At 50.4% G+C, this 25,565-nt stretch overlaps 1 protein-coding gene across 4 annotated transcripts in view; it reads right to left on the bottom strand.

Moving 5' to 3' along the window:
* The window catches only part of LOC144822253 (septin-4-like), a 392,055-nt gene that overhangs the window by 22,885 nt on the left and 343,605 nt on the right, over positions 1–25,565 (bottom strand). For all 4 annotated transcript variants that reach the window (XM_078679563.1, XM_078679561.1, XM_078679562.1 and 1 more), the window contains exons 6-8: positions 8,381–8,515; positions 8,147–8,264; positions 5,002–5,103 (exon numbers count right to left, since the gene is read on the bottom strand). In XM_078679563.1, coding sequence (XP_078535689.1) covers positions 5,002–5,103; positions 8,147–8,264; positions 8,381–8,515 — 355 coding nt within the window. The remainder of the gene's footprint in view (positions 1–5,001; positions 5,104–8,146; positions 8,265–8,380; positions 8,516–25,565) is intronic.

Here is a 25,565-nt window from a genome sequence, read left to right as displayed (position 1 = left end):
CTATTGTCACTGCTAAACAACCAATCTTTTTGCATCATTGGATCTTTCTCTGATTCATGCACTGTAGCACCTAATGGAGTTCATACCTCCTTAGAATTGGGTGCAGCCTTGTAAATAAATGGCAATGCCTGCAGATAATGTGAACAGAAATCCATTCAGGAGCACCAGCATCACTCAAATAACTCCTGTAACACATGTCCTAGTGAAACATGGCAAGGAATACTTCAAAGGACAATTCACTTTTTTTTTAAAAAGATTCTTATGCACTACACAATGTGCTGAGGAACTGAAGGCTAGTGACACTATGAATAACTGCTTCATACACCACAAAAGGTTGTGTTGAAAACTTAAGATCTTGGTTCTGTCCATGTAATAGGCTATGGTATTCTACACTAGGTTCAGAAGTATCTTGACTCTCCTCAAATCAGAAATGTTTCATACTACATCATCTCCTAAAGCTAGGAACATATACTGCTTTAAAGGAATGAACTGCTAAATGAGTGATTCTACTTGAAGTTGGACAATGAGCAGGAGCAAGGTGACCTCAAAGACAAGTGTGCTGATGTTGATAACCGTAATGTAGGGTAACTAGACAATGAGCATGATCGGACATTGTGGGTTGGGCATAGAGTGGCATGAGCCCTGTGCACTGTATGTATTTTAAATATTCCTCATTTCTCATCCCCACAGTGCCCGGCTGGGCCCTATGTGAGTACTCTTCTTCCTTTTCACCCTCACACGGTGAACACCACATTATCTGACAGTCATCCCCTGGTATGATTAGCGACCAAAAATCTACCTTTTTGATGCGTTTCTCTTTTTTTTTTCCACCACCCCAATCCTGATACTATGGTTATTATTTTTTCAGGTGCTCCTTCATTGCTAGGTCCTGATGAGACCCCACATTGTTAAGTGGGTTGAAACGTCGTCGACTAAGTGAAGCAAACCATTTGTCAGTCACTATTACTGTATTAGTAGGCTGCGAGCACATATTATGTATTGATTTAATGGTCGCTTTTGTACATTTTTGATGAAACCTTGTTTTTATGTCACAAAGAGTCACAACCTTGAAATGTAGGTTTCACAATCACTTGGGACACCATGCAATGGATTTAAAATAATGTGATTCCATTATATAACACAATATATTTTCATACAAAATTCCTGTTATATGCCTTTCCTGTTTCAGACATCTCTTTGCCTTCGATTATTGTGATTCTGCTATTATATATTAAGTGTCATTTGTTGATTGTCCACAGGAACCGTTGTTGTCTGTTAAACTGTGAAGTACCCTGGTTCCATGTGAGTAGGATGTCCCTTTTTTTTCATACATGGCGCTGAGCGGCCAAAAGCATTTTTTAAATTGGCAAGCCACGGCCTTGGAGTAGAGAAGATCAGAAAATGCAAAAAACCAACCAGTCAGCAATTATATCACATTGTAAAAGAACTAAAAACTCACAAAAGGAAGCACAAAAGACAAAAACTGATACACGTTATGAAAAAAAAAATTAAATAATAATGAAAATATACAATGAAAAGTGGAACAAATAACAAAAAAACAGAAAGGAACTATGCAAACATTATAGAAATACCTGAAAACATTTGTGTAGAGTTCAGAGATCACGTTACAAGCGATGCTTTGAAATGCCATGTTAGCTGCTAGCAGATCGCTGAACCTCTGAGAAAAAGAAAGTCTAGGGACATATGTACAAGCCCCTATCGTCATCACAACGTCACTTTAAGTGATGTTGTAGTGGCTATAGGGGCCTCGCCTTATTTACAAGGCAACGTTGATCCACTTAACGTGGCTTAACACTGCCTTGTAAATAAGGCCCCCTTTCACGCCGTGCTTAGCGCGAAAGGGGTGTGAAGTGGGTGTTGCGGTGAGCGTTCCACTGCAACACCCATTGATTTTGATTTTCCCCCCTATTTACAAGGGAGGCAATTAGGGGGCAGCACCAAAATTAAGACCGTGGAAAACCTGGTCTTAACACCTTCACTGCGGCGGCTATTCCGCCGCAGTGCTAAGTATTTAAGGCGGCCGCGCTGTGGCCGCATGCTGGTGACGGAGCCGCTCCGTCACCAGCGTCGGTTGAGCTGTGCTCGTGACGGAGCGGCTCCGTCACGGCCCGCCCCGCTCAATAGAACCCTCAGCGCAGCCGCGGAATTCACGCCGCGCATGAGCGTTCTATCGAGCTGGGCGGGCCATGATGGAGCCGCTCCGTCATCAGCACAGCTCAACCGACGCTGATGACGGAGCGGCTCCATCATCAGCACCGAAGGGGTTAAGTAGGTGAAACAAGGAGAAATGCTTTATTTCTCATTGGTTTTGCGTTTTACATGTGTGATGTCTTGTGCAGCACACATGGAAATAGCAAAAAATGTTGGATTGTTTATGTACAGGAAGGTCCCCCTTACTGCACATAAACAATCTTTACAAATAAATGACTTTTTGTGACTTCCATGTGTGCTGCATTAGGCAGCACACATAAAAGTGTCAAAATGGCATTTAAAGATTGTTTATGTACAGGAAGGAGGACCTTCCTGTACATGAACAACCTTTCCCCTGCACTCAGACATCCTTGCACTATGGTGCAAGGGTGCCTGTTTTGGCGCTATACTGCAGGTGGGAACGCAGGGCTGCACCATATTCTTGTATATATGGTGCAGCCCTGCGTTTCTGAAGTGGCACAGTAAGACAATAAGCCATGACGGCTAATGCCTCACTCCGCTACTTCAGTTGTAAATATCCCCCCCAGTGTTATGCTGTATAACAGAGAATGTACATATAGAACTGGGGTGGGATGTATGCCCCTTGCAAGAGAAACTGTGATTTAAAACACATTGTTGATCCCTTGCCTTTCACAGGGCTGCATCAGCTTTTGAATGCAGATTTGCTTATCTAACCCTCACTGTCTTAATCTTGTATTGCCCCTTAACCTCCGCTGGGTCAGCTGCATGTTTAGAGACATGCATAACTTCGCCCTGAACAAGGATAATGTGATCATTCTAGGGATATTTAATTCTCTGGCTGGAGATACCACTAAGCTTTATTTTTAAGTAACATTTTATAATCTAGATTTAATCACTCAGGACCATATAACAAATCAGGCCATTTACTTGACGCCTGATTGGTTTACCAGCCAGCGAGCAAACTTTAAACTAGAAACGCAACACCAACAAGGAAAATGGAGACAGAGTTGGAATCAGGATGGATATTAAAAAACAATACTCACCACCCTTCATAACAGGAACAGCAAGCAAACAAGTCTCACTACACAAACCAGTTTTACCTGGCGCCTAATATAGCTAGAAAAGTGTTTCAGGTAATTGAAGAGCTAAAGTCACCACTTTCAAAGCTAAGCACATTCTCACATTTCTCATCTACATCCAACCTCCCCTAATAACGTTCCTCTTGACCTCACCTCTATCCTACCTAGGAAAAGTTCTAGAGAACTTGTTTTTCGCCAGCTGCAAGCCTCCAATGAAAACAATGCCAGCACAGATTCTTGAAGGGCGGCTTCCATTCTAGACCTGCCTTGGTTGAACTACTCAGACTGGTGGATGACAAAGGTATTATGGGCCTTGCCCTGTTAGACTGTTCAGGGGCTTGCAACACCACTGACCCTGCCATCCTTCTTACTAGACTGCTGGAAGTGAGATATTGGAGGCATTGCGTTGAATCCTTCTTTGACTGAGAGGGAGCAAATTGACACATTTCCCCCCTTTCAGACCTGAGGTAAAGAAGATTGGCATCAGGCCTGAGGCTCTGGGATTCTCCTCCAGTTCCATCCAATACTGCATGCACCACAGGCATCTATGCTGATGCCAACCTGTCCCTTGATGGACAAGTAGCAAGCAACACTAGCACCTGCATTGGCAAATCAAACTGCTGAGCACAATTTGACTCTTTATAAATAAAGGACAGCATCTTCTGGTAGTCAGCGCTCTCATTCCATCTCACCTTGACTACAGCAATGCGATATATCTGGCTCTCACAAACAGACCAAAAGCCTACAACTGGCATAAAGGAGACATCAAGAATCCTCACTGGGACCAGGAGAACAAACCAGATGTCCCAGTTCTTCTGACTCTTCGCTCACTCCCGATTGGCAAAAAATTATTTTCAAAGCTCCAGTTATTGTTCGTTGTGTAATACAAAGCGCCTCCCAAGAAGTCACGGCCACTGCGTTTTTACCTTGCGTACCACCGTCTGCCCTTATGTTCAACAGGACAATAGTTACGTCACACAAGGACTGTTTCAGGTGGTGTCAGGACCTCTTCTGCAGTGGCAGCAAAGGCTCGCAGCACACCCCTCCCCCACACCCCTCAACGATGGGCACTATCACCCATTCAGGCTCTTCATAAACAGATGAAGACTTGGCTAGCTAATCATAACGCATCTATTACTTTCATGAACCCCGATACCTATCGGTTCCCTTCTTTTCTTCCTCTCTTCTATGGTTATGCCTGATGCAATAGCACCAAGAAGCTAGAGTGCACACAGCACCCTTTGTATATTAAATACCTTAACACAACATCAGCTGTGGAACAGAGTGGACTATAATAGCTCCCAAAGGGAGTCTTATTCCAGTAGCTTGGAATCTTAAAGATATGCCAATTTATTCTCTGTTTGTGTTTGTTTCAAGTGTTTTAAAATGTTCAGCATGTGTTCGACCAGGATGATCCCAACAATAGGAAAGAATTGAGATGGTGGTGAATCTGATCTCATAATGGAGAACTCTAATGGTAAATGTAATTAGAGATGCCTGAACACAGACCCACTACATTCTTTTAAGTTATTCCCACCACCCCACACAATTGTGAACTGATGCCACAGCCCATAAGACAATATCCTACGTACAGACACTGTTCACCAAGCCCTGACTGGATCATGAGGTCTGCAATCTACCACCCAGATGGCAGATCCTGAGATCTGATGCTATCCACCAGTAACAGTGGGAAGATACAGGGACGTTTACTCACCACAATTCATCTTACCTTCAGTTCCTGGTCCTGCACCTTGAACTCCTCATCTTCGTCAGAGTCACAGTCGGGAAACTGGTAGATCCGCAGTCCATAGTGGTCAATCTCCTCGCGGATCTGTGCAGGGATATAACATCACGTTACTGGGAGCTTGATGTGTTGTACCCTCCAGCTGCAACCTACCTTGCAAATAGAAGTGCAATGTGCGGAACGGGATCCCCGATCTACCAACACAGGTGCACTCATGAGCGGGAGCCCTTACAGGACACGCGGCTGATCATAGAAGCACCAGTGAGAATTTAGTCTGCAGACCAGAACTAGGGGTTGGGGACAGCTTATCAATCAACAACTCTGCTCAAGGCGGAAAATGGATGGGGGGTTCTCCTATCTTGAATCCCTCGTGCCGCACACGATGGCATAGGTTATCAAAAAAACTCAAAAGCAACATCTCTTTCTCAACTACCACTCCTGACACCGTCAGACACTTTACTAATCGCCAAGTCACAGCCCATTCTATGGAAATTGACTTGATATTTCTATAAGCTTAAGGAGAGTGACTGCTGCCCTTGGCAGAATCACAAAAAATAGTACAACATCCCAGTGAATACACACATAAGTGTAAGAAAACATTTACTTCAACACAGCACTAGCTTAGTGAACCCCTCCCTCCTTTACCATTCGGGTTTTCTGCACCTGAAAACTTTGTTCCAAGTGGAAAAATACCTTCCCTCACTCCCCCAGGAAGTAATATAGGGGTGTGTGGGTGCTTTTCAAACCCAATTTGTAAACATAAATACAGCCTTTTTAGCACTGCGATTAGGGGTACGCTGAATGTGATAAAAAACGGAATATTTTTGAACACCCACAATGTTATGACTTTGTGGGTATTCACTGCCATCTCACACATGCGCCGGGTGAATGGACTTTACCAAATGGCGAACACTGGGGCCCAGATTTACTACGGGCTTGTGTCCCTGTTGCATCACTCATGGTGACAAGGTGATACAAGCCCTTACGTGAGGTTTACTATGCCACGTAGAGCTGCCTTGCGTGGCTCTACGTGGCACAGTAAATCCTGAGTAGCTCAAGTCGCTGACGAGCGTGACTCTGCCCTAGGAAGGCATTCCAAGGGTGGTGTGTGGGTGTTCCCACGCATCTACCCACATATTTTGGCACATTCCCAGATTTACCTACACTAGTAAACCTGAGAATGCGTGAAAATTGTACGCCTTCCCAGGGGAGGCATAACGAGGGGAAATATGTTTATTTCTCCTTGTTTTTTCCTCTTTTTAAGTGTGCTGAATAGTACAGCAATGCCTCAGAGGATTGTTTTTGCGCAGGAAGGTGTCCTTTCGGGCACAGAAAGTATCATGCCTGTAATGTAGACATCCTTGAGCTGTGGTAGGCACCATTGCACAATGGTGCAGGGGTCCCAAAGTTGGTCCTAGGCTGTACTTTTGTGTGTCAGCGTAGATAAAGAGCAGGAACGCCCCATAGCTAATCTAATATGGCACATTCCTGCTCTCTCCAGTGGACACAGCACAGAGAAGCAAGTTGTCTTGCTGCATTGTGTCAAATGTTACCATAGGTGAGCTGGAAATTCTTACGCAGCTCGTGTGTGGAGGTTTACACTGCTCTAATCCACTATTATTTGCAATCGCCTCAGTATATGGGAGGCGGGCCGAGGTCCTTGTTTGTGCTTTTGGAGAGGGGAAGCGAGGCATTATGTAGCGCCTAGAAGCTGTAGTGCTCTATGCGTTCGCTTACGCACTGCTGGCGCTCCCAAGTCCCCCCTCCTTATTTCCTTGGCTACCCTCCTTTGAGCTTTCACGCTCCTTCCGCCTAAGATCCCAGAGTGGTTGGTAGGTCCAATGGTGAGGTCCTGGAGGAACTGGTGTGATACAAGATGATGAGGGGCTCTTGCGAAATAGCATGAGGGGCCCCTAAGATTCCACCAAAGTGTCCAACTCCAGGCACTAAGCACTGAGTCAGGACCCACACACACAAACACAGCCATCGGATTGAGCCTTCAGCATGTCACACCCGAAGAGGTGAGACTGTGCCCACCAAGGACCTACAGGCGCTCATGCTACACATCTGCCTTATGCAATACTTGACAGACAGGACCATGGTACCAAGTTCATGGCGAAGTAGGGTCAGTAAAACTGAGAAAAAATATGACAAATAAAGGCTGTCACAGAAACAGAAAGCATTGCTGGCCATAAACCACTTGGGGAAAGAAATATGTACCCTTTGAGGCGACTGCGAGTGAGCCGTCATGATTTTGAGAAAATGTGAGAAAGGGTACAAAAGAATCATAGAAAAAACCGGAATAAACAGGATGAGTCTCCAGAGAGCCTTGAGCGGTGAGTCGAGCAGCAGCGTTGGTGGGTGGATATCTGAGCACAGCAAGATAATGCCAAAGGACAGTATTTGCTGGTGGTTTCTTTGGACACTTTTATTGAATATGAAGGAAAAATTGGTTCTAAGAGATCATTTTTTGTTAACTCTCACAGTAACTGGTGGAAACTTTTTCAAAAGGTCTGGATTGGAAGGAGATCCCTTGCTGGACAGTGTCAGGACACCTGCAACCACAACTGTGTATATGTCCCCTGGCCCAGATCCTAGCTACAGTAGCAGTCTGCACATGCGAGGGGGCGAGAAAAAGCACCTGATTGGCTCACTGGCTTCATAGGGTCATTGTCTGCCTGACAGAAGCATTATGCTTTTCAACATGGCGGTCTTTTCACTAATCTCAGCTCAATCGCCCACCTCAGATTGCTTCTAACCTCAGTTGCCTGACACTGACCTCCACAACAAACCGGTGTAACGTGTCACTGAAGACACACAACAGCCATGCAGGTCTTGCGGACACCGCCAAACAAAAATGAGGGAAAGGAAGTGAAATGTTAGATTTCCCAGATTGGTGGCTGGTCCTGTAGGACCTCCTGCTGAGAGGGAGAATGACCTCAAAAGCTCCAGATTGACCTGGCGGTGACGCGACTGCCTTGAAGAGCTCGCTGACATGAGTGACGGAATCACCGCCATCACAGAAGCACCATCACCGACATTTATGATCCAAACCTTAAACCCCTGGGTGACACCTTACGTGTCCTTCAACTGTGACTTTAGAAAGACATTGCCCCCCAGTTGAGCTCACCCTCTGTTTCTTTTTCTCCACCTCCGCTGGTGTGAGGGTGTCTGCCTTCCCCAGGATGGGCACAATGTTCACTCTGTCATGGAGCGCTCGCATGAATTCAATATCCAGGGGGCGCAGGCTGTGGAGAGAAGAAGCGGGTCAGTGGAGACGGTGTAGGTTGCGGGCAGTCTAGCCTCATCGAGTCATGCTCTGAATGTGTATGTGGCAGCGGTGCGCCTGCCTCTCGCCCCATACCCGCGGCCAAATGGCGAGATGAAGTAGAGGCAGCAATGGACGCGGCTGTCCTGGATGTTCCTCCGGTCCAATCCACTCTCATCGCGGAAGTACTGCTCAAACTGCTGCTCCACATAGTCAGCAACGACCTTCCAGCTGGGAAGAGGGGAGAATAGTATTCAATATGGCATGAAACGTCACATTAGAAAATGTGAAAGTCCCTACTTCCGGATTTCACTGTCCACAGCCATGGGCGTCAATTTACCAAAATCCCATGGGTAGAGGAAGTGACTTCACGGGAAACATCGTTTATAACGCGGTGTTTACACCGCACTACCTTTACAACGATGCCGTTACAACGCAAGTTGTTACTACGACTTGCGCTGGATGGCGCTGTTGGATAAGGAATATTGTAATTTTATATTCCAACACCTTCCCTACTGTTACGTGGGCTGGTGTTGGAATATAAAATTATAATAATCCGCGCACACCAACGCAAGTCGTTGTAACGACTTGCGTTGTAATGGCAGCGTTGTAAAGTACCGCGATCTAAAAGATTGCGTTGTACTGACGTACATCCGACTTCACATGCCCCTTGACATTCACTTTCACTTACACATACATATATACTTATACATACACATGCATTCACACACACTCACACATATGCACACTCTGCCTTCACATACGCACACATTCACACATACACACACTCTCTTACATAAACACACTCAAAAATGCAAGCACACACACAACATACTTACATTTAAAATCATTTTATTTACTTACCTCGGTGTCAGAGAAAGTCATATTCCAACTATTTGTACTCCATTTTGATTAAACTAATAGCGAATAATGTAATATTATTGACTATTAGTATAATAACTAACAAGGTGAGTGAAGCCCCCACCGACGTCCATAAGGATGAGCTGCTTCTCTTCCTGCCTCTGATTCTGCCACTGCTGACGCTAGGGGTCGCAAAGGCAGTGCGAGGGGTCCCAAGGGGGATGCCAGGGGTCACAGCAGCGACCCCTGGCGACCCCTAAATGATGTCCATGTCCACAGCTTCGCAGACGCTGGCAGCAGGGCCAGCCTTTGTTCAGACAGCGCCCTGGGCAGAGAGAAGTTTGGCGCCTTTGCTGATGCCAGTGAGTAAATGAGGCCGCAGGGGCCCCTTTTCAGTTCACTGGTCAGTCCCTGGCTGAGTAGAGCCTGGTCTCTTAACACAAATGTCTACGGACCTCCCCCAGCTCACCTAAACCACGGTTAGCTTAGATGTCTTGCACTAATGATGGATTTGTTGGTGTGTGTCAGCAGGGGTGAGACAATGAAGAGAGGACAAGGAAGGGTTCAACGGGGTGTTAAAACATTGCCTTCTGTATGATAATGAAGGACTAAAACAGCTTTAACACCTCCGCCACGGCCGGAATTCTGCACCTGTGCGGCACATTCGGATCGCGGGCGTGGTCATGACGGCTCCCGGCCGTCATCAGCACACGCCCACCGTAACTGATGACGACCGGGAGCCGTCATCAGCACCGAAGGGGTTAAACTGGTATATCAGACACAAACAATGCTGGAGCAAGATGACAGGTGTGCTGCTGTTGGCATAACCTTGATGCACACCACTCCATGTGCTCCTCAGACTATTGGAGCTCTGGGCCTGGGCCCAGCTCGGCCATGCTAAAGGCTGACCGGCCGGGAGACCGGATACTCTACAGTGGGAGAAGAGGTAGCGATTTCCATGGTGTCATCAAGGCTTTGAGACAGGGCTTACAATGGGACGACCAGGGGCTGAGAGGTAGGTCTTCCTTTGGTAGGATCTTGGGCTTCAAAAAGGACAGTTTATTGTAAGAGCAAAGGCAGAGATGTATGGAAGGATCTGGAACTGAGAGGTGGGGATTCCTGTGGGGGGATCTGGGCTGAGTTGTGAATGGGATGTGTATGTAACATAAGGGATGTGTATGCATGAATGAGTGAACACATTGTAATTGTGGAAAATAATTTTGTATTAGAGACTGTTATGAATAATAGAAATATGTTTTTTGATAACGTTGACAATGATAATGACAAAAGAATAATACTAGAATAAAATAAAAAAAAGTTTTTAAAACCAAGCTGGATATGTTATTGAATCCTTGTTTGAAATTTATATTGGAATTGTAAGAAGTAATATATAGGTCGTGGGAGTATTTTTGTATTGTTTGCTTCCACTGGTGTGAACAGGGGCCGAGATGCAGGGCTTCCACTGGTGTGAACAGGGGCCGAGATGCAGGGCTTCCATTGGTGTGAACAGGGGCCGAGATGCAGGGCTTTCATTGGTATAAATAGGGGCCGAGATGCAGGGCTTCTTGTGGTATTAAAAGGAGCTGAGATGCATGGGTTTCATTGGTATTAAAAGGGGCTGAGATGCAGGGCTTCCATTGGTATTAAAAGGGGCTGAGATGCAGGGCTTCCATTGGTATTAAAAGGGGCTGAGATGCAGGGCTTCCATTGGTATGAATAGGGGCCGAGATGCAGGGCTTCAATTGGTATGAATAGGGGCCGAGATGCATGGCTTGCACTGGTGTGAACAGGGGCCGAGATGCAGGGCTTCCATTGGTATGAATAGGGGCCGAGATGCAGGGCTTCCTTTGGTATGAATAGGGGCCGAGATGCAGGGTTTCCACTAGTGTGAACAGGGTCTGAGATGCAGGGCTTCCACTGATGTGAATAGGGGCCTAGATGCAGGGGCTGTGATGCAGGGCTTCCATTGGCTGGGATGCAGGGCTTCCACTGATGTGAATAGGGGCCGAGATGCAGGGCTTCCATTGGTATGAATAGGGGCCGAGATGCATGGCTTCCATTGGTATGAATAGGGGCCGAGATGCAGGGCTTCCATTGGTATGAATAGGGGCCGAGATGCAGGGCTTCCATTGGTATGAATAGGGGCCGAGATGCAGGGCTTCCATTGGTATGAATAGGGGCCGAGATGCAGGGCTTCCATTGGTATGAATAGGGGCCGAGATGCAGGGCTTCCATTGGTATGAATAGGGGCCGAGATGCAGGGCTTCCTTTGGTATGAATAGGGGCCGAGATGCAGGGTTTCCACTGGTGTGAACAGGGGCTGGGATGCATGGCGTGCACTGGTGTGAACAGGGGCTGGGATGCAGGGCTTCCATTGGTATTAAAAGGGGCTGAGATGCAGGGCTTCCATTGGTATGAATAGGGGCCGAGATGCAGGGCTTCCTTTGGTATGAATAGGGGCCGAGATGCAGGGCTTCCACTAGTGTGAACAGGGGCTGGGATGCAGGGCTTCCACTGATGTGAATAGGGGCCTAGATGCAGGGGCTGTGATGCAGGGCTTCCATTGGCTGGGATGCAGGGCTTCCACTGATGTGAATAGGGGCCGAGATGCAGGGCTTCCATTGGTATTAAAAGGGGCTGAGATGCAGGGCTTCCACTAGTGTGAACAGGGGCTGGGATGCAGGGCTTCCACTGATGTGAATAGGGGCCTAGATGCAGGGGCTGTGATGCAGGGCTTCCATTGGCTGGGATGCAGGGCTTCCACTGATGTGAATAGGGGCCGAGATGCAGGGCTTCCATTGGTATTAAAAGGGGCTGAGATGCAGGGCTTCCACTGGTGTGAACAGGGACTGGGATGCAGGGCTTCCACTAGTGTGAACAGGGGCCGAGATGCAGGTCTTCCACTAGTGTGAACAGGGGCTGAGATACAGGGCTTCCACTAGTGTGAACAGGGGCTGGGATGCAGGGCTTCCACTAGTGTGAACAGGGGCTGAGATGCAGGGCTTCCACTAGTGTGAACAGGGGCCGAGATGCAGGGCTTCCACTAGTGTGAACAGGGTCTGAGATGCAGGGCTACCACTAGTGTGAACTGGGTCTGAGATGCAGGGCTTCCACTAGTGTGAACAGGGGCCGAGATGCAGGGCTTCCAATGGTGTGAACAGGGGCCGAGATGCAGGGCTTCCACTAGTGTGAACAGGGGCTGAGATGCAGGGCTTCCACTAGTGTGAACAGGGTCTGAGATGCAGGGCTACCACTAGTGTGAACTGGGTCTGAGATGCAGGGCTTCCACTGATGTGAATAGGGGCTGTGATGCAGGGCTTCCATTGGCTGGGATGCAGGGCTTCCACTGATGTGAATAGGGGCCGAGATGCAGGGCTTCCATTGGTATTAAAAGGGGCTGAGATGCAGGGCTTCCACTGGTGTGAACAGGGACTGGGATGCAGGGCTTCCACTAGTGTGAACAGGGGCCGAGATGCAGGTCTTCCACTAGTGTGAACAGGGGCTGAGATACAGGGCTTCCACTAGTGTGAACAGGGGCTGGGATGCAGGGCTTCCACTAGTGTGAACAGGGGCTGAGATGCAGGGCTTCCACTAGTGTGAACAGGGGCCGAGATGCAGGGCTTCCAATGGTGTGAACAGGGGCCGAGATGCAGGGCTTCCACTAGTGTGAACAGGGGCCGAGATGCAGGGCTTCCACTAGTGTGAACAGGGGCCGAGATGCAGGGCTTCCAATGGTGTGAACAGGGGCTGAGATGCAGGGCTTCCACTAGTGTGAACAGGGGCCGAGATGCAGGGCTTCCACTGATGTGAACAGGGGCTGGGATGCAGGGCTTCCACTGATGTGAATAGGGGCCTAGATGCAGGGGCTGTGATGCAGGGCTTCCATTGGCTGGGATGCATGGCTTGCACTGGTGTGAACAGGGGCTGGGATGCAGGGCTTCCACTGATGTGAACAGGGGCCGAGATGCAGGGCTTCCACTGATGTGAACAGGGGCTGGGATGCAGGGCTTCCACTGATGTGAATAGGGGCCTAGATGCAGGGGCTGTGATGCAGGGCTTCCATTGGCTGGGATGCATGGCTTGCACTGGTGTGAACAGGGGCTGGGATGCAGGGCTTCCACTGATGTGAACAGGGTCCGAGATGCAGGGCTTCCACTAGTGTGAACAGGGGCCGAGATGCAGGGCTTCCAATGGTGTGAACAGGGGCTGAGATGCAGGGCTTCCACTAGTGTGAACAGGGGCTGAGATGCAGGGCTTCCACTAGTGTGAACAGGGGCTGAGATGCAGGGCTTCCACTAGTGTGAACAGGGGCTGAGATGCAGGGCTTCCACTAGTGTGAACAGGGGCTGAGATGCAGGGCTTCCACTAGTGTGAACAGGGGCTGAGATGCAGGGCTTCCACTAGTGTGAACAGGGGCTGAGATGCAGGGCTTCCACTAGTGTGAACAGGGGCTGAGATGCAGGGCTTCCACTAGTGTGAACAGGGGCCGGGGTTACAAGGTAAAGGAATTCTTAGCCTGAGGTGATATAAGAGGCTTGGACCTTGGCTGATCCGTGGTGCTAAAGGATGGCTTTCAACTGTGGGGGAAACACGAGGATAACTGGTGGAGTTTGGGACAATTGGGAAATGGGAGATTGAAAGATCAAATACTGATCTGTAATCAGTGCTTTAGACGGGGAGGTACTGTCAGGTACCTGTACAAAGGGAAAGTCCCACCACATCTCAGCACTGGTGCAATACACCTAATGGGAGAGCACTGGAACTTCTGAGCATCAAACATGCACCATGGGATACTGCATGCGCTTCCATCATATTTCCATTTCGAGTTTTGGCTACAGTGATGCGACACGTGGATTTCTCCACAGATTGTATTTAGCACCTTGATTTTTGCAAAATCGGACCTTATTGAGTGACCAACATCCGATTACCGTTTTATTAATTTTTGTAAGCTCTCTGACACCTGTTGCGGTCTCCATTGAGGGCGAGGTCTACTATATCTGCAGTTCCGTCACATACCATGCGATGGCGGTAACACTCCATAAATACACATGTGCAATTTTACCCGATTTAATGGCACACAACAGAAAGACGTCGATGAATGTGGACCTCCAGTTACGATCCTACATTTCTTAGGAGGGACATGGAAGACATGCATAGTTGAGCCCGTGCGAATTCAGGGGCATATTATCAACAATTAGCGATATTTATCGCTAAATAGGCTTATTGACATTTTTTTTTATCGGCGCACATCGCCGCATTTTATCGCAGAGATAACATGCTATTAGCAACGTTTATCTCCAATGCGATAAAATATCCGGCGATGGCGGCGAAATGCGTGAATATCGCTGGAAATCTAGCAATATTCAGGCATTATCGCTAATAGGGACTTAGCCTGAATATCCACCTCCCATTGGATATACAGGCTAAGAACTGGTCTGAGCAGGCGTTAGTTTTCAGCGATATTCGCACTTAGCGCGAATTTTCTTGTCGCTACGCCTGCATTGATAATAGGCGATAGTGATGTTAGTGACTGTTTCAGTCGCTAACAGGTTGGGTACGCCCACTTTGCATGTCATTAGCGATAAATATCGCTGACATGCAAAGTGGGCCCCAAACCGCTCGCTATCGCCTACAAGCTGTCGTTAACTGCTGTTAGCGACAGCTTGCTAATAGGGCGGTAAAATTATTGCCGCTTTGCGGCCGAAAACGGCCGCAATTGCGGCGGTAATCCCATATCGCCCGCCTTGATAATATGCCCCTCAATTTGTGCTGCTGAAGTAAAAAGTGTGGCTAAGCACACAAACCATCTGTGCACATCCACGGGGTGAATCACTTGCACCAAAATAGGTGTGATTCGTTCCGAGACATAAGAAGTAAGTGACCACCCGACTCCAAGTCACTATGGACACATTTTCCAGTCCTGGGACCAGGGCTTTAAGTTCTAACAAGCATTCGCATAGCCAATAGGTCTCACCTTTGGGACCTTATAAGTGTTTAGCCATGCAACAGCTGATGTAGTTGCACCAAGGATATCGTGCTGGATAACTAAACACTTATAAGGTCCCAAAGGCCAGACCTATTGGCTATGCCAATGCTTGTTTAGATTATCTACGGCCTTTCTCTTGGTCTCAAGACACCACGGGGCAGATTTACAATAACTGACGCATCCCTGCATATCAGCAGGGATGAACCAGTTATTGTGCGCCATGCCTCCGCCACCAGGGATGCGCCGCATTTACAATGCGGCGCACCAAGGGGAAAAAACGGCACAGATGCGTGACGCATCTGTGCCGTAAAAGTGGTGCATTGCTGGAGTTGCATCGCAAGTGCGACGCAGCTCCAGCAATGCTCTGGGGGGCCCTATTGTTACAATGCTGCGTCAATCCTTACTCCTGCTTCAAGCAGGCGCAGGGTTTTGACGCAGCATGGGCCCAGAAGTGACTGAGTGAAATCTCAGTCACTTTTAGGAGGCGTTCCTGCGCCGGAACACCCCACCTGCGCAGGAACGCCTCCTTCTGGCGCAGGGCTTTACAATGTGACGCAACGGCGGCGTAAAAGGTGCGCAATGGGCTTGTAAATTTGTTCCCAACTCTGGGAAACAGTATCACTGCTGACCCAGCTCTTTTGTCCTTAAATAAACTGCTGCCTACAGAAACAACATTCCAGGTAAGAGTAAATCGAAAAAGGACATGTTAGCAAAACAATATGTATCAGAAAGGGGGTTTGCTCTCCCTCTACATTAACGATCTACAGCAGAAAGGCCACTGATGATATCTTGGTAATAAATGGATTCAAGACCTGCTCTCCTATGTGCAGACGACTCAGTCTTGATTTCCAAGACCCCCTAACACCTCCATGAACACTTTAGAGCCATGGGAAAAATACTGCACTGAAAATAGTTAAAAAAATCAACAACAGAAAAACCCAAAATTTGGGGTGACGACAAACCACCCAAAACATTACTTTCATAAATGACACAAGATTGGAATAAGCTGTCTCTTTCAAATACCTGGGGCAGTAAGCAATAGAAATATCAAATGGAATCCTCACATCCAAACAGCTATAGAAAAATCTACCAATGCTATCTTGAGGATGGTACATGGAACATGGACAGCGCTTTTCTAAACCCATCAATGACATTTTCCGGGCAAAAGTGGAAAGCCCTATTCCCTGTGGAGCGGAGCTATGGGGCTTTCAAGAGACAACAAGCCACACTGGTTGCTTCAAGAGGAAATTTTGGAAATTGATGCTCAACCAGCCATTCAGCTTTCCCCAAAGTAGCTGTGGAATCGGATGTGGGTTACCTCTGAATCGCAGGCCAGATGGCCCCTATAAAATACTGGCTAAAACGACTCTGAGCGCCTCGTGACGACTTGATTGACTTTCCCTGGAAAGATCTTTTAGCTATAAACGTTAAGACATCTTTTGCAATGCAGTGGCCAAGAGAAGCTAAAATACTCTGCATCGATCGTGCTGCCCACAGTTCCTAGCAACATGCAGTTCCCTTCAAAAAGGAAAATAAATTCCACTGGCAATAAACAATTTTCAAGTCTAGCAATAGAAACATAAATTGAAATGTTCTCCCTTAGTAGCCGTGCCGGCATGTACGACCCTTCATGCAGCACCCAACAATACCTCATCTTGCTATCCAATCAAGGGGAGATGAGGCTCTCTGCTCTATCAAGAGGGGGATACTTCCTGCTAAATGAGATCTTGAGCAGGAGAAACCCAGCGACCCCAAATAAATGCCTGTGTGGAGCAGAGTGAATATGAAACCCTGCTTCCCAAACTTGCGGACTGAACTGCGGTGAGGACGGGCTAAACACAAACAGCATTGCGGAACTGGCCAGGCTTCCCTGACCTCGCCCCAGGCCATGAGAAGCGACGTCACGCAAGTCCGAGGCCTCGGCGAGTGGGGAAGGCCAAGCGAGGTGCAGTCACCCGGGCGGAAGCTAAAGGAGCATGCTGGAGCTTGGAAATAAGTGTGAAGCAACAAGAGAACCCTCTGGCATTGCAGCAGAAACCAGGAGAGATACCGCCTGAGACAGGATCCAACTTCTGGGCTGAACTGGGCAACTGACGCCACCGCGCTAAGTAGAAGGGATCCGGGTGAAGGTTGGAAATAAGAGCGAGGCAACAAGAGAACTCTACGGCATTGCGGCAGAAACCAGGTGAGATACTGCCCGAGATGAGATGCAGTATCAGGGTCGAGCTGAGGAACTGACAACGCTGCGCAACTTAAAAGGGATCCGGGCGGCAAAGCAAAACATGGGGCGACTAGTTGCAGGCAAGGAACATCGCACCTTAGCATACTTGCACAAATCGGCCAAAAAAGTAACAAGCACTGTTGGAAATGGGATCCCTGGCTGGCCAGGGCTTTCGCCAAAGTCAGTCAGAGACCACCACACCCAAGTCAGGGCAAGGGAGTTACACGCCAAGATAACCCCTACTCACCCTCTAGGTAACGTGGCGCGAGCAGCAAGGCTAAACTTGGAGGCGATGTAGGCTAAGTATTTGCGCACGCACCCCAGCAACAACAACCAAAGGCCCACCACAAAGGAAACTCCACACAAGGTTATATAAAAATAGCCTTTGTATTACACCAAAACACATTAGATAAAACACACACTTTACAATGTGCCAGAGGCCCGGGCAGAATTTACAGGGGATATTGTACAAGACAGGGCCACCTGGACCACTGTCAGGAATCAGAAGTAGCACTTTCAAAAATAATACTTTTGCATGTAAAATCACTGTAGCACAAAATAGCACACAACCAGTATCTACTGGTAACCAGGACCTCACTAGCACCACCTGTACTAGGGAGAAAACAACCACCTACACATCACAATACCTGTGGGGGTGGAAGCACATAACACATGATGCAATGCATAACATTCATTCAGAGGTGTAAGGAGGAAAACACATGATGCATTAACAATACATTCAGAGGTGTAAAAACAATAATAATTGCGCCAATCTCACGTAAGTCACCACCTGTGACAGTCCCTAGGCCACCTGGCCTTGTTGGGGCTAGGACGCCCTGTGTCCAAAGTGTCAGGGTGCCTAAACGGAGCAGTTGCAAACAAAGTGCTGGGCAACTGGTGCAACAAGGTTTGAGCCTTCCAGGGCTCAAAAACAACAATGGGGCCAATGTGGGAACCTCGCTGGGCTCTCAAGGAATAAATTGGCCCCCCTGAGCCTCTCAGGGCTCTAGACAGCTGTGGCAAGCTTTGTTGGAGTCCCCCCTCCTGGGGACTCGAGCACAATCATGCCCCCTGAGCCTCTCTGGGCTCCAAGTAAATCAAAATGCCCCCCTAGAGCCTCTCTGGACTCTTAACTCAGAAGGATGCAGCCTCACTAGGCTGTTGGGGTCCCTCACGAGGGACCCGGGAACACTGGGGGTGCCTTGAGCCTCTCACTAGGCTTCGTTGGAGTCCCCCTCCTGGGGACTCGGGAATCACTTGAGGCCCCCCGGGCCTCTCAGCACAAGTGACGCGCTCCGAAGGGGAGGGGCGGGCACTCACCGGTCTCGGGCGGCTCTGCACGGGAGCTCCCGCTCCTCGGGGGCTCCCTCCACACTTCTCCCTCCCTCTCCTGGGCTCTCCCTCGCTTAGGGAGCCTGGGAGGGGAGACAAGAAAAGACGCCGGCTTCCGTCCTCACCGGAGCGCGGGGTGGCCTCCCGTCCGCTTCTGGTTGCTTCTCTGTCCTGCCCCCGGCCTGCCTGACTTCCGGGTCGCGCTGTGGGGGCGGGACTTCTGCCGGGCCGCGCTCGGATTGGCCGGCCGGCAGGAGCACTTCCGGGTCGTCGCGGGCAGCGCGGCGGCCCGTCTCCGGCACTTCTAGGCGGGGGCTCAATAAACCGAGGGCTCCCTCGAGTTTAAGAATAACAGCAAATCACCGGGGCAATGCCGGGTGGGCACCGGCTGAAACAATAAAGCGCCCGAGGCGCTGGCAGGAAATAGGGCGCGCTCTCAGCGCTAGGGGGCAAATCTAGCACCGCAAATCAAGGGAAGCGCTCCCAGGCGCTCGGAGGGAAATCCTCAGCGCTCCTAGCGCTAGCAATAATCCCAGCGCTTCCAGGTGCCCTCAGCAGGGCAGGATCACAGGGAAAGTTCCTTGTAGGGGGGGCAAGGCTGGGCCCAGAGCCAGCACACTGGGTCTCCAGGCAGGGAGACACCCCAAGTGGCGGTCCTCTGGCCCAGCAGCAGCAGCAACAGCCCCCTCAGGATCCTGGAAGAGAACAACTTCAGTGGAGACACAGCCCCATTTTTATACACCATTTCCCTTTGTCTGAAGGTGCAGGGTGGGGGGAAAACCAGTTGCAGCTGGTTCTTGAGTACTCTGTTTACCTCAACCACCCTCTCTATTCACTGGCAGGGCTTGGGTCATTAGACACACCACAGGGGGGCGGAGCCAGCATTGTGTGGGGAAAACCCAGCCCATCTAGGACACAGGTACACTCCTCCCACACATCACTCATGCTAATCTCACACTCACCACCGGGCAGACCCATCCAGACTTCCTGGAGCCTGGCATGCCAGCCAGCTCCAGCCAATCACACGCCAGGCATATTTTACACTACTATGCCAACTCCTGGAAATGGCATTTCTACATATGACACACTCATGCAACACACACCATTGCGAAGCATTCACTCTCACGAGTTCACACATACCAGACTCAAGCCTGTACACCCCACGCATCAGGAACTACCAGGGACACATACATTCCCCATGCATTCCTATGGGCGGGCAGGCCTAGCTCAGCACATGCACTCAGAGTGCGCACGCACTTTCCACTGGGACACAGTGAAAGTGCGCAGAATCCAAAAATCACCATCACCAGGTCACCATTTAACGGCAAAAAGTCTAGGGGTGAACCTGCCCTAAGGGCCAAAGTCCAACACAACCCCCTTCCAGCCAAAACGCAGGGTAGACCAATCACCACCGTGATGGACTTCCCTGCTTGGGGCGATAGAACACAGACGCGGGCCCGCAACTGCAGGGACACCCTCCTGTTCTACGCCACGGTGAACCCATGGGATTCCATCTCAAACCACTGTCTGGACCAACTGGGCTACCCCACTGGTACTCCCAAGCTGTCCGCGGCCAGGACCAGGCCCTGGGCCACCCAGGTGCCACTGGTCCATGCCTATTCGCAGAGCGGGGGGTAGTAACCCCTGGCACATAGGAGCCATTCTCCACTCTCCCTGTCTGCAAGACAGGACTAGACTGCCACTGGTTCTCCAGCCTAAGGCCTACAACCTCAGGCGGACCAGGAGTCTCGGGGAAGGCTCTCCTCCCCCTACCTCTTCTTCTAGGGTTCCTCCTCCTCCGACGAGGGGTACACCTAGAACGCCATTCCAACCCAGGGCTGATCCACTCAGGTTGCACCGGGGTCAGAGGTGGGCTCTCCCACCCTCTGCACCCCCTTCCAGAGGTCTGCCCTCTCCCACCTGGAGAAGTTCCTCTGGAAGAAGAACCGGTCAGGACACTGGTTACAGTCGTCCTACCCTTCAGGTCAGGCTGATCCTGAACCTGGCCTTCCAACCTCTGGTCTAAAACCTTCGGTGGAACAATTGCCTGGCACTCCAGGACTTCTGGGGACTCACACACAATCCCCCTGAGGCTAACAAATGACACATCTGTTGTGTGACTGTCTGTCTGGCGCAGATCTCCCGCCCTCTGTCCACCTGACAGTGCGTGACGATCCCCCAGACCAGAAGTGGCGCCACCCGGGTCCCCCCAAGAAGATCTAGCCCAACTGGCTAGTCCCTGGTCCACTGGTGCATCCACTGGGAAACTCATCCCCCAATCACTCCTCACGCTGGACTCCTGTACCCTCCCTACCGGAGCGGTACTGCCAGCCTCTAGAACCACAGGAGCTCTGGTTACAGACGCTCCAGGTCCTCTACTCACTAGGAGATCTTCCTCAAATGGACTAACAGGACAGCCTAGGTCCCCAACCTGGTGTTCCCTCAAGAAACCATCCAAGTCCTGAGGCAGGGCTTCGGGCGTCTGGGAACCTCGGTCTCCCCCTCACTCCTGCTCCACTGAGCCAGGCAGTGAGCCCCTACACCCTCCTCGCTATCCTGGGACCTAGCTGGGCTACACTGAGCCTCTTCCACCACGCTGGGCTGGAAGATCCCTGAACCACTACTTTTGGAGTCACTCACCAATGACTCTAGAGAACCTCTGGTCCTTTCCCAGCGGTCTGCTTCATCTGCAAGCTCACATGCCTCAGACAATCCACACCCCAACAGGTGTGTGCGCAACCCTGGTGAACAACAACTGAGCAGATGCTCTTTGACAATCAGACCAAACAATACGTCAAAATCATCTTTCGTGTGAACTTGCACCCAAGCCCACAGTGTATCAAAACATTCATCCTCAAATTCCTCCCAAGACTGGTGAGACAGTTTCCTACTGTCCCTGAACTTCACCCTTAACTCCTCCTCTGGGGAAACAGGTACCAGACTGGGGGAACTGGGACTGGGATTTCCTATACTGAAATCTGGATAGCTGCCACCACTGGACTCAACCCTCCCTGGGGAATCCAGACACTCAACACTGCGCGCAGGGGATAGTCTACCCTCCAGAGCTACTTCGCCTCTGGTGGAGGCCCTCTCAGCCTCCTCTATCCTTTCCTGCGCTAAGACCCTCTCGGTCTCTAGCTGTTGCTTATTAACCTCCAGCTGTTGCTTTCTAATGCCCAGCTGTGCCATAGCCTGGGCATGCTCCAACCTGAGCCTCTCTAAAGCCAGCTGGTGCTCCCTTTCTCTCCTCCTATCTTCCAGCTCCTCTGGGGACAGGGAAAGGGATGAGGCGCTGCCTCCTACACTGGACCCAGCAAGGGACTCCCTATCTATGGGGTCCTCACTATCTGCTGGCGTCCCTGTGCTATCATCTTCTTCCTCCTCCTCAGACTCTTCAGGGCTCCCCTCTGACCCACCACCCTCATGGTGTGAGACCCGGGCCCTCTCCTCACTGTGCTCACGCTCCCAGTCATCCTTCTGCCATTGGATCAGGTTACCCCTAAGTTGGGACTGGGTGTCTGACTCATTCACTGCAATGTCTCTCTCTTCGCAAAACTCTCTCAGTTCATGCAAAAACAGACCCCAGACATTAAAAGCAGACTCCATCTTGGCAGGATGATCACAGACACGTGCAACACAGGGGACTTAACAATCTGAAGTAAGAGTACACAATTCCAAAACTTCAACAATCTCCTTATCAAAGAGAACTCATACTCATGCGTCCAGGAAAACACACCATTCATCCACACACACCCTCCCCTCGGATCGGTAAGGCAGTTTCTACCACCCCTGACTTCTCAACCTGACCAAAAGCGACACAGGTACTAAACTCTGGAAGCAGGGCGGGGGACAAATGTACTGAACACAATTATCAAATGACACTCTTCAGGAGAAGAAACAATGGAATTTCACCAAAAACAATAATCTCCAAAAATGTGGTCATCTAAAAATGTAGAGTTTTGTGGTGCAGCCAGCTGCTACTAAGGTACAAGGCAAACACAAATCCTTATCCCACCGCTGCCACCAATGTTGGAAATGGGATCCCTGGCTGGCCAGGGCTTTCGCCAAAGTCAGTCAGAGACCACCACACCCAAGTCAGGGCAAGGGAGTTACACGCCAAGATAACCCCTACTCACCCTCTAGGTAACGTGGCGCGAGCAGCAAGGCTAAACTTGGAGGCGATGTAGGCTAAGTATTTGCGCACGCACCCCAGCAACAACAACCAAAGGCCCACCACAAAGGAAACTCCACACAAGGTTATATAAAAATAGCCTTTGTATTACACCAAAACACATTAGATAAAACACACACTTTACAATGTGCCAGAGGCCCGGGCAGAATTTACAGGGGATATTGTACAAGACAGGGCCACCTGGACCACTGTCAGGAATCAGAAGTAGCACTTTCAAAAATAATACTTTTGCATGTAAAATCACTGTAGCACAAAATAGCACACAACCAGTATCTACTGGTAACCAGGACCTCACTAGCACCACCTGTACTAGGGAGAAAACAACCACCTACACATCACAATACCTGTGGGGGTGGAAGCACATAACACATGATGCAATGCATAACATTCATTCAGAGGTGTAAGGAGGAAAACACATGATGCATTAACAATACATTCAGAGGTGTAAAAACAATAATAATTGCGCCAATCTCACGTAAGTCACCACCTGTGACAGTCCCTAGGCCACCTGGCCTTGTTGGGGCTAGGACGCCCTGTGTCCAAAGTGTCAGGGTGCCTAAACGGAGCAGTTGCCCACAAAGTGCTGGGCAACTGGCGCAACAAGGTTTGAGCCTTCCAGGGCTCAAAAACAACAATGGGGTCAATGTGGGAACCTCGCTGGGCTCTCAAGGAATAAATTGGCCCCCCTGAGCCTCTCAGGGCTCTAGACAGCTGTGGCAAGCTTTGTTGGAGTCCCCCCTCCTGGGGACTCGAGCACAATCATGCCCCCTGAGCCTCTCTGGGCTCCAAGTAAATCAAAATGCCCCCCTAGAGCCTCTCTGGACTCTTAACTCAGAAGGATGCAGCCTCACTGGGCTGTTGGGGTCCCTCACGAGGGACCCGGGAACACTGGGGGTGCCTTGAGCCTCTCACTAGGCTTCGTTGGAGTCCCCCTCCTGGGGACTCGGGAATCACTTGAGGCCCCCCGGGCCTCTCAGCACAAGTGACGCGCTCCGAAGGGGAGGGGCGGGCACTCACCGGTCTCTGGCGGCTGCAGCTCCTCTGCTTCGGGCGGCTCTGCACGGGAGCTCCCGCTCCTCGGGGGCTCCCTCCACACTTCTCCCTCCCTCTCCTGGGCTCTCCCTCGCTTAGGGAGCCTGGGAGGGGAGACAAGAAAAGACGCCGGCTTCCGTCCTCACCGGAGCGCGGGGTGGCCTCCCGTCCGCTTCCGGTTGCTTCTCTGTCCTGCCCCCGGCCTGCCTGACTTCCGGGTCGCGGCTGTGGGGGCGGGACTTCTGCCGGGCCGCGCTCGGATTGGCCGGCCGGCAGGAGCACTTCCGGGTCGTCGCGGGCAGCGCGGCGGCCCGTCTCCGGCACTTCTAGGTGGGGGCTCAATAAACCGAGGGCTCCCTCGAGTTTAAGAATAACAGCAAATCACCGGGGCAATGCCGGGTGGGCACCGGCTGAAACAATAAAGCGCCCCGAGGCGCTGGCAGGAAATAGGGCGCGCTCTCAGCGCTAGGGGGCAAATCTAGCACCGCAAATCAAGGGAAGCGCTCCCAGGCGCTTGGAGGGAAATCCTCAGCGCTCCTAGCGCTAGCAATAATCCCAGCGCTTCCAGGTGCCCTCAGCAGGGCAGGATCACAGGGAAAGTTCCTTGTAGGGGGGGCAAGGCTGGGCCCAGAGCCAGCACACTGGGTCTCCAGGCAGGGAGACACCCCAAGTGGCGGTCCTCTGGCCCAGCAGCAGCAGCAACAGCCCCCTCAGGATCCTGGAAGAGAACAACTTCAGTGGGGACACAGCCCCATTTTTATACACCATTTCCCTTTGTCTGAAGGTGCAGGGTGGGGGGGAAAACCAGTTGCAGCTGGTTCTTGAGTACTCTGTTTACCTCAACCACCCTCTCTATTCACTGGCAGGGCTTGGGTCATTAGACACACCACAGGGGGGCGGAGCCAGCATTGTGTGGGGAAAACCCAGCCCATCTAGGACACAGGTACACTCCTCCCACACATCACTCATGCTAATCTCACACTCACCACCGGGCAGACCCATCCAGACTTCCTGGAGCCTGGCATGCCAGCCAGCTCCAGCCAATCACACGCCAGGCATATTTTACACTAATATGCCAACTCCTGGAAATGGCATTTCTACATATGACACACTCATGCAACACACACCATTGCGAAGCATTCACTCTCACGAGTTCACACATACCAGACTCAAGCCTGTACACCCCACGCATCAGGAACTACCAGGGACACATACATTCCCCATGCATTCCTATGGGCGGGCAGGCCTAGCTCAGCACATGCACTGAGAGTGCGCACGCACTTTCCACTGGGACACAGTGAAAGTGCGCAGAATCCAAAAATCACCATCACCAGGTCACCATTTAACGGCAAAAAGTCTAGGGGTGAACCTGCCCTAAGGGCCAAAGTCCAACAAGCACTGAAACACAAGCGCGGCCCCGGGGCTGCGAAAGTTAATTATGAGAGAGAAGGCGAGCAGGAGGTGAGCCCGCGAGTGGTGTACACGCACGCTATGGGTAGAGCAGTCTGCTCTTTTTGGAAGCACATACTCATGCTTGTGGCGCGCCCCTGCTCACTCCCGCAAGGTGGATGCCGCCACCAGCACGAGTATGTGCTTTGGAAAAGTGCAGGACGGCTAAAGGTCCTCCTATGCAGCGCATGTGCACTGTGTAGGCAAG

Source organism: Lissotriton helveticus, chromosome 3_1, assembly GCF_964261635.1.
Source record: "Lissotriton helveticus chromosome 3_1, aLisHel1.1, whole genome shotgun sequence".
NCBI lineage: Eukaryota > Metazoa > Chordata > Amphibia > Caudata > Salamandridae > Lissotriton > Lissotriton helveticus.
This window is presented reverse-complemented; position numbering and strand designations above follow the sequence as displayed.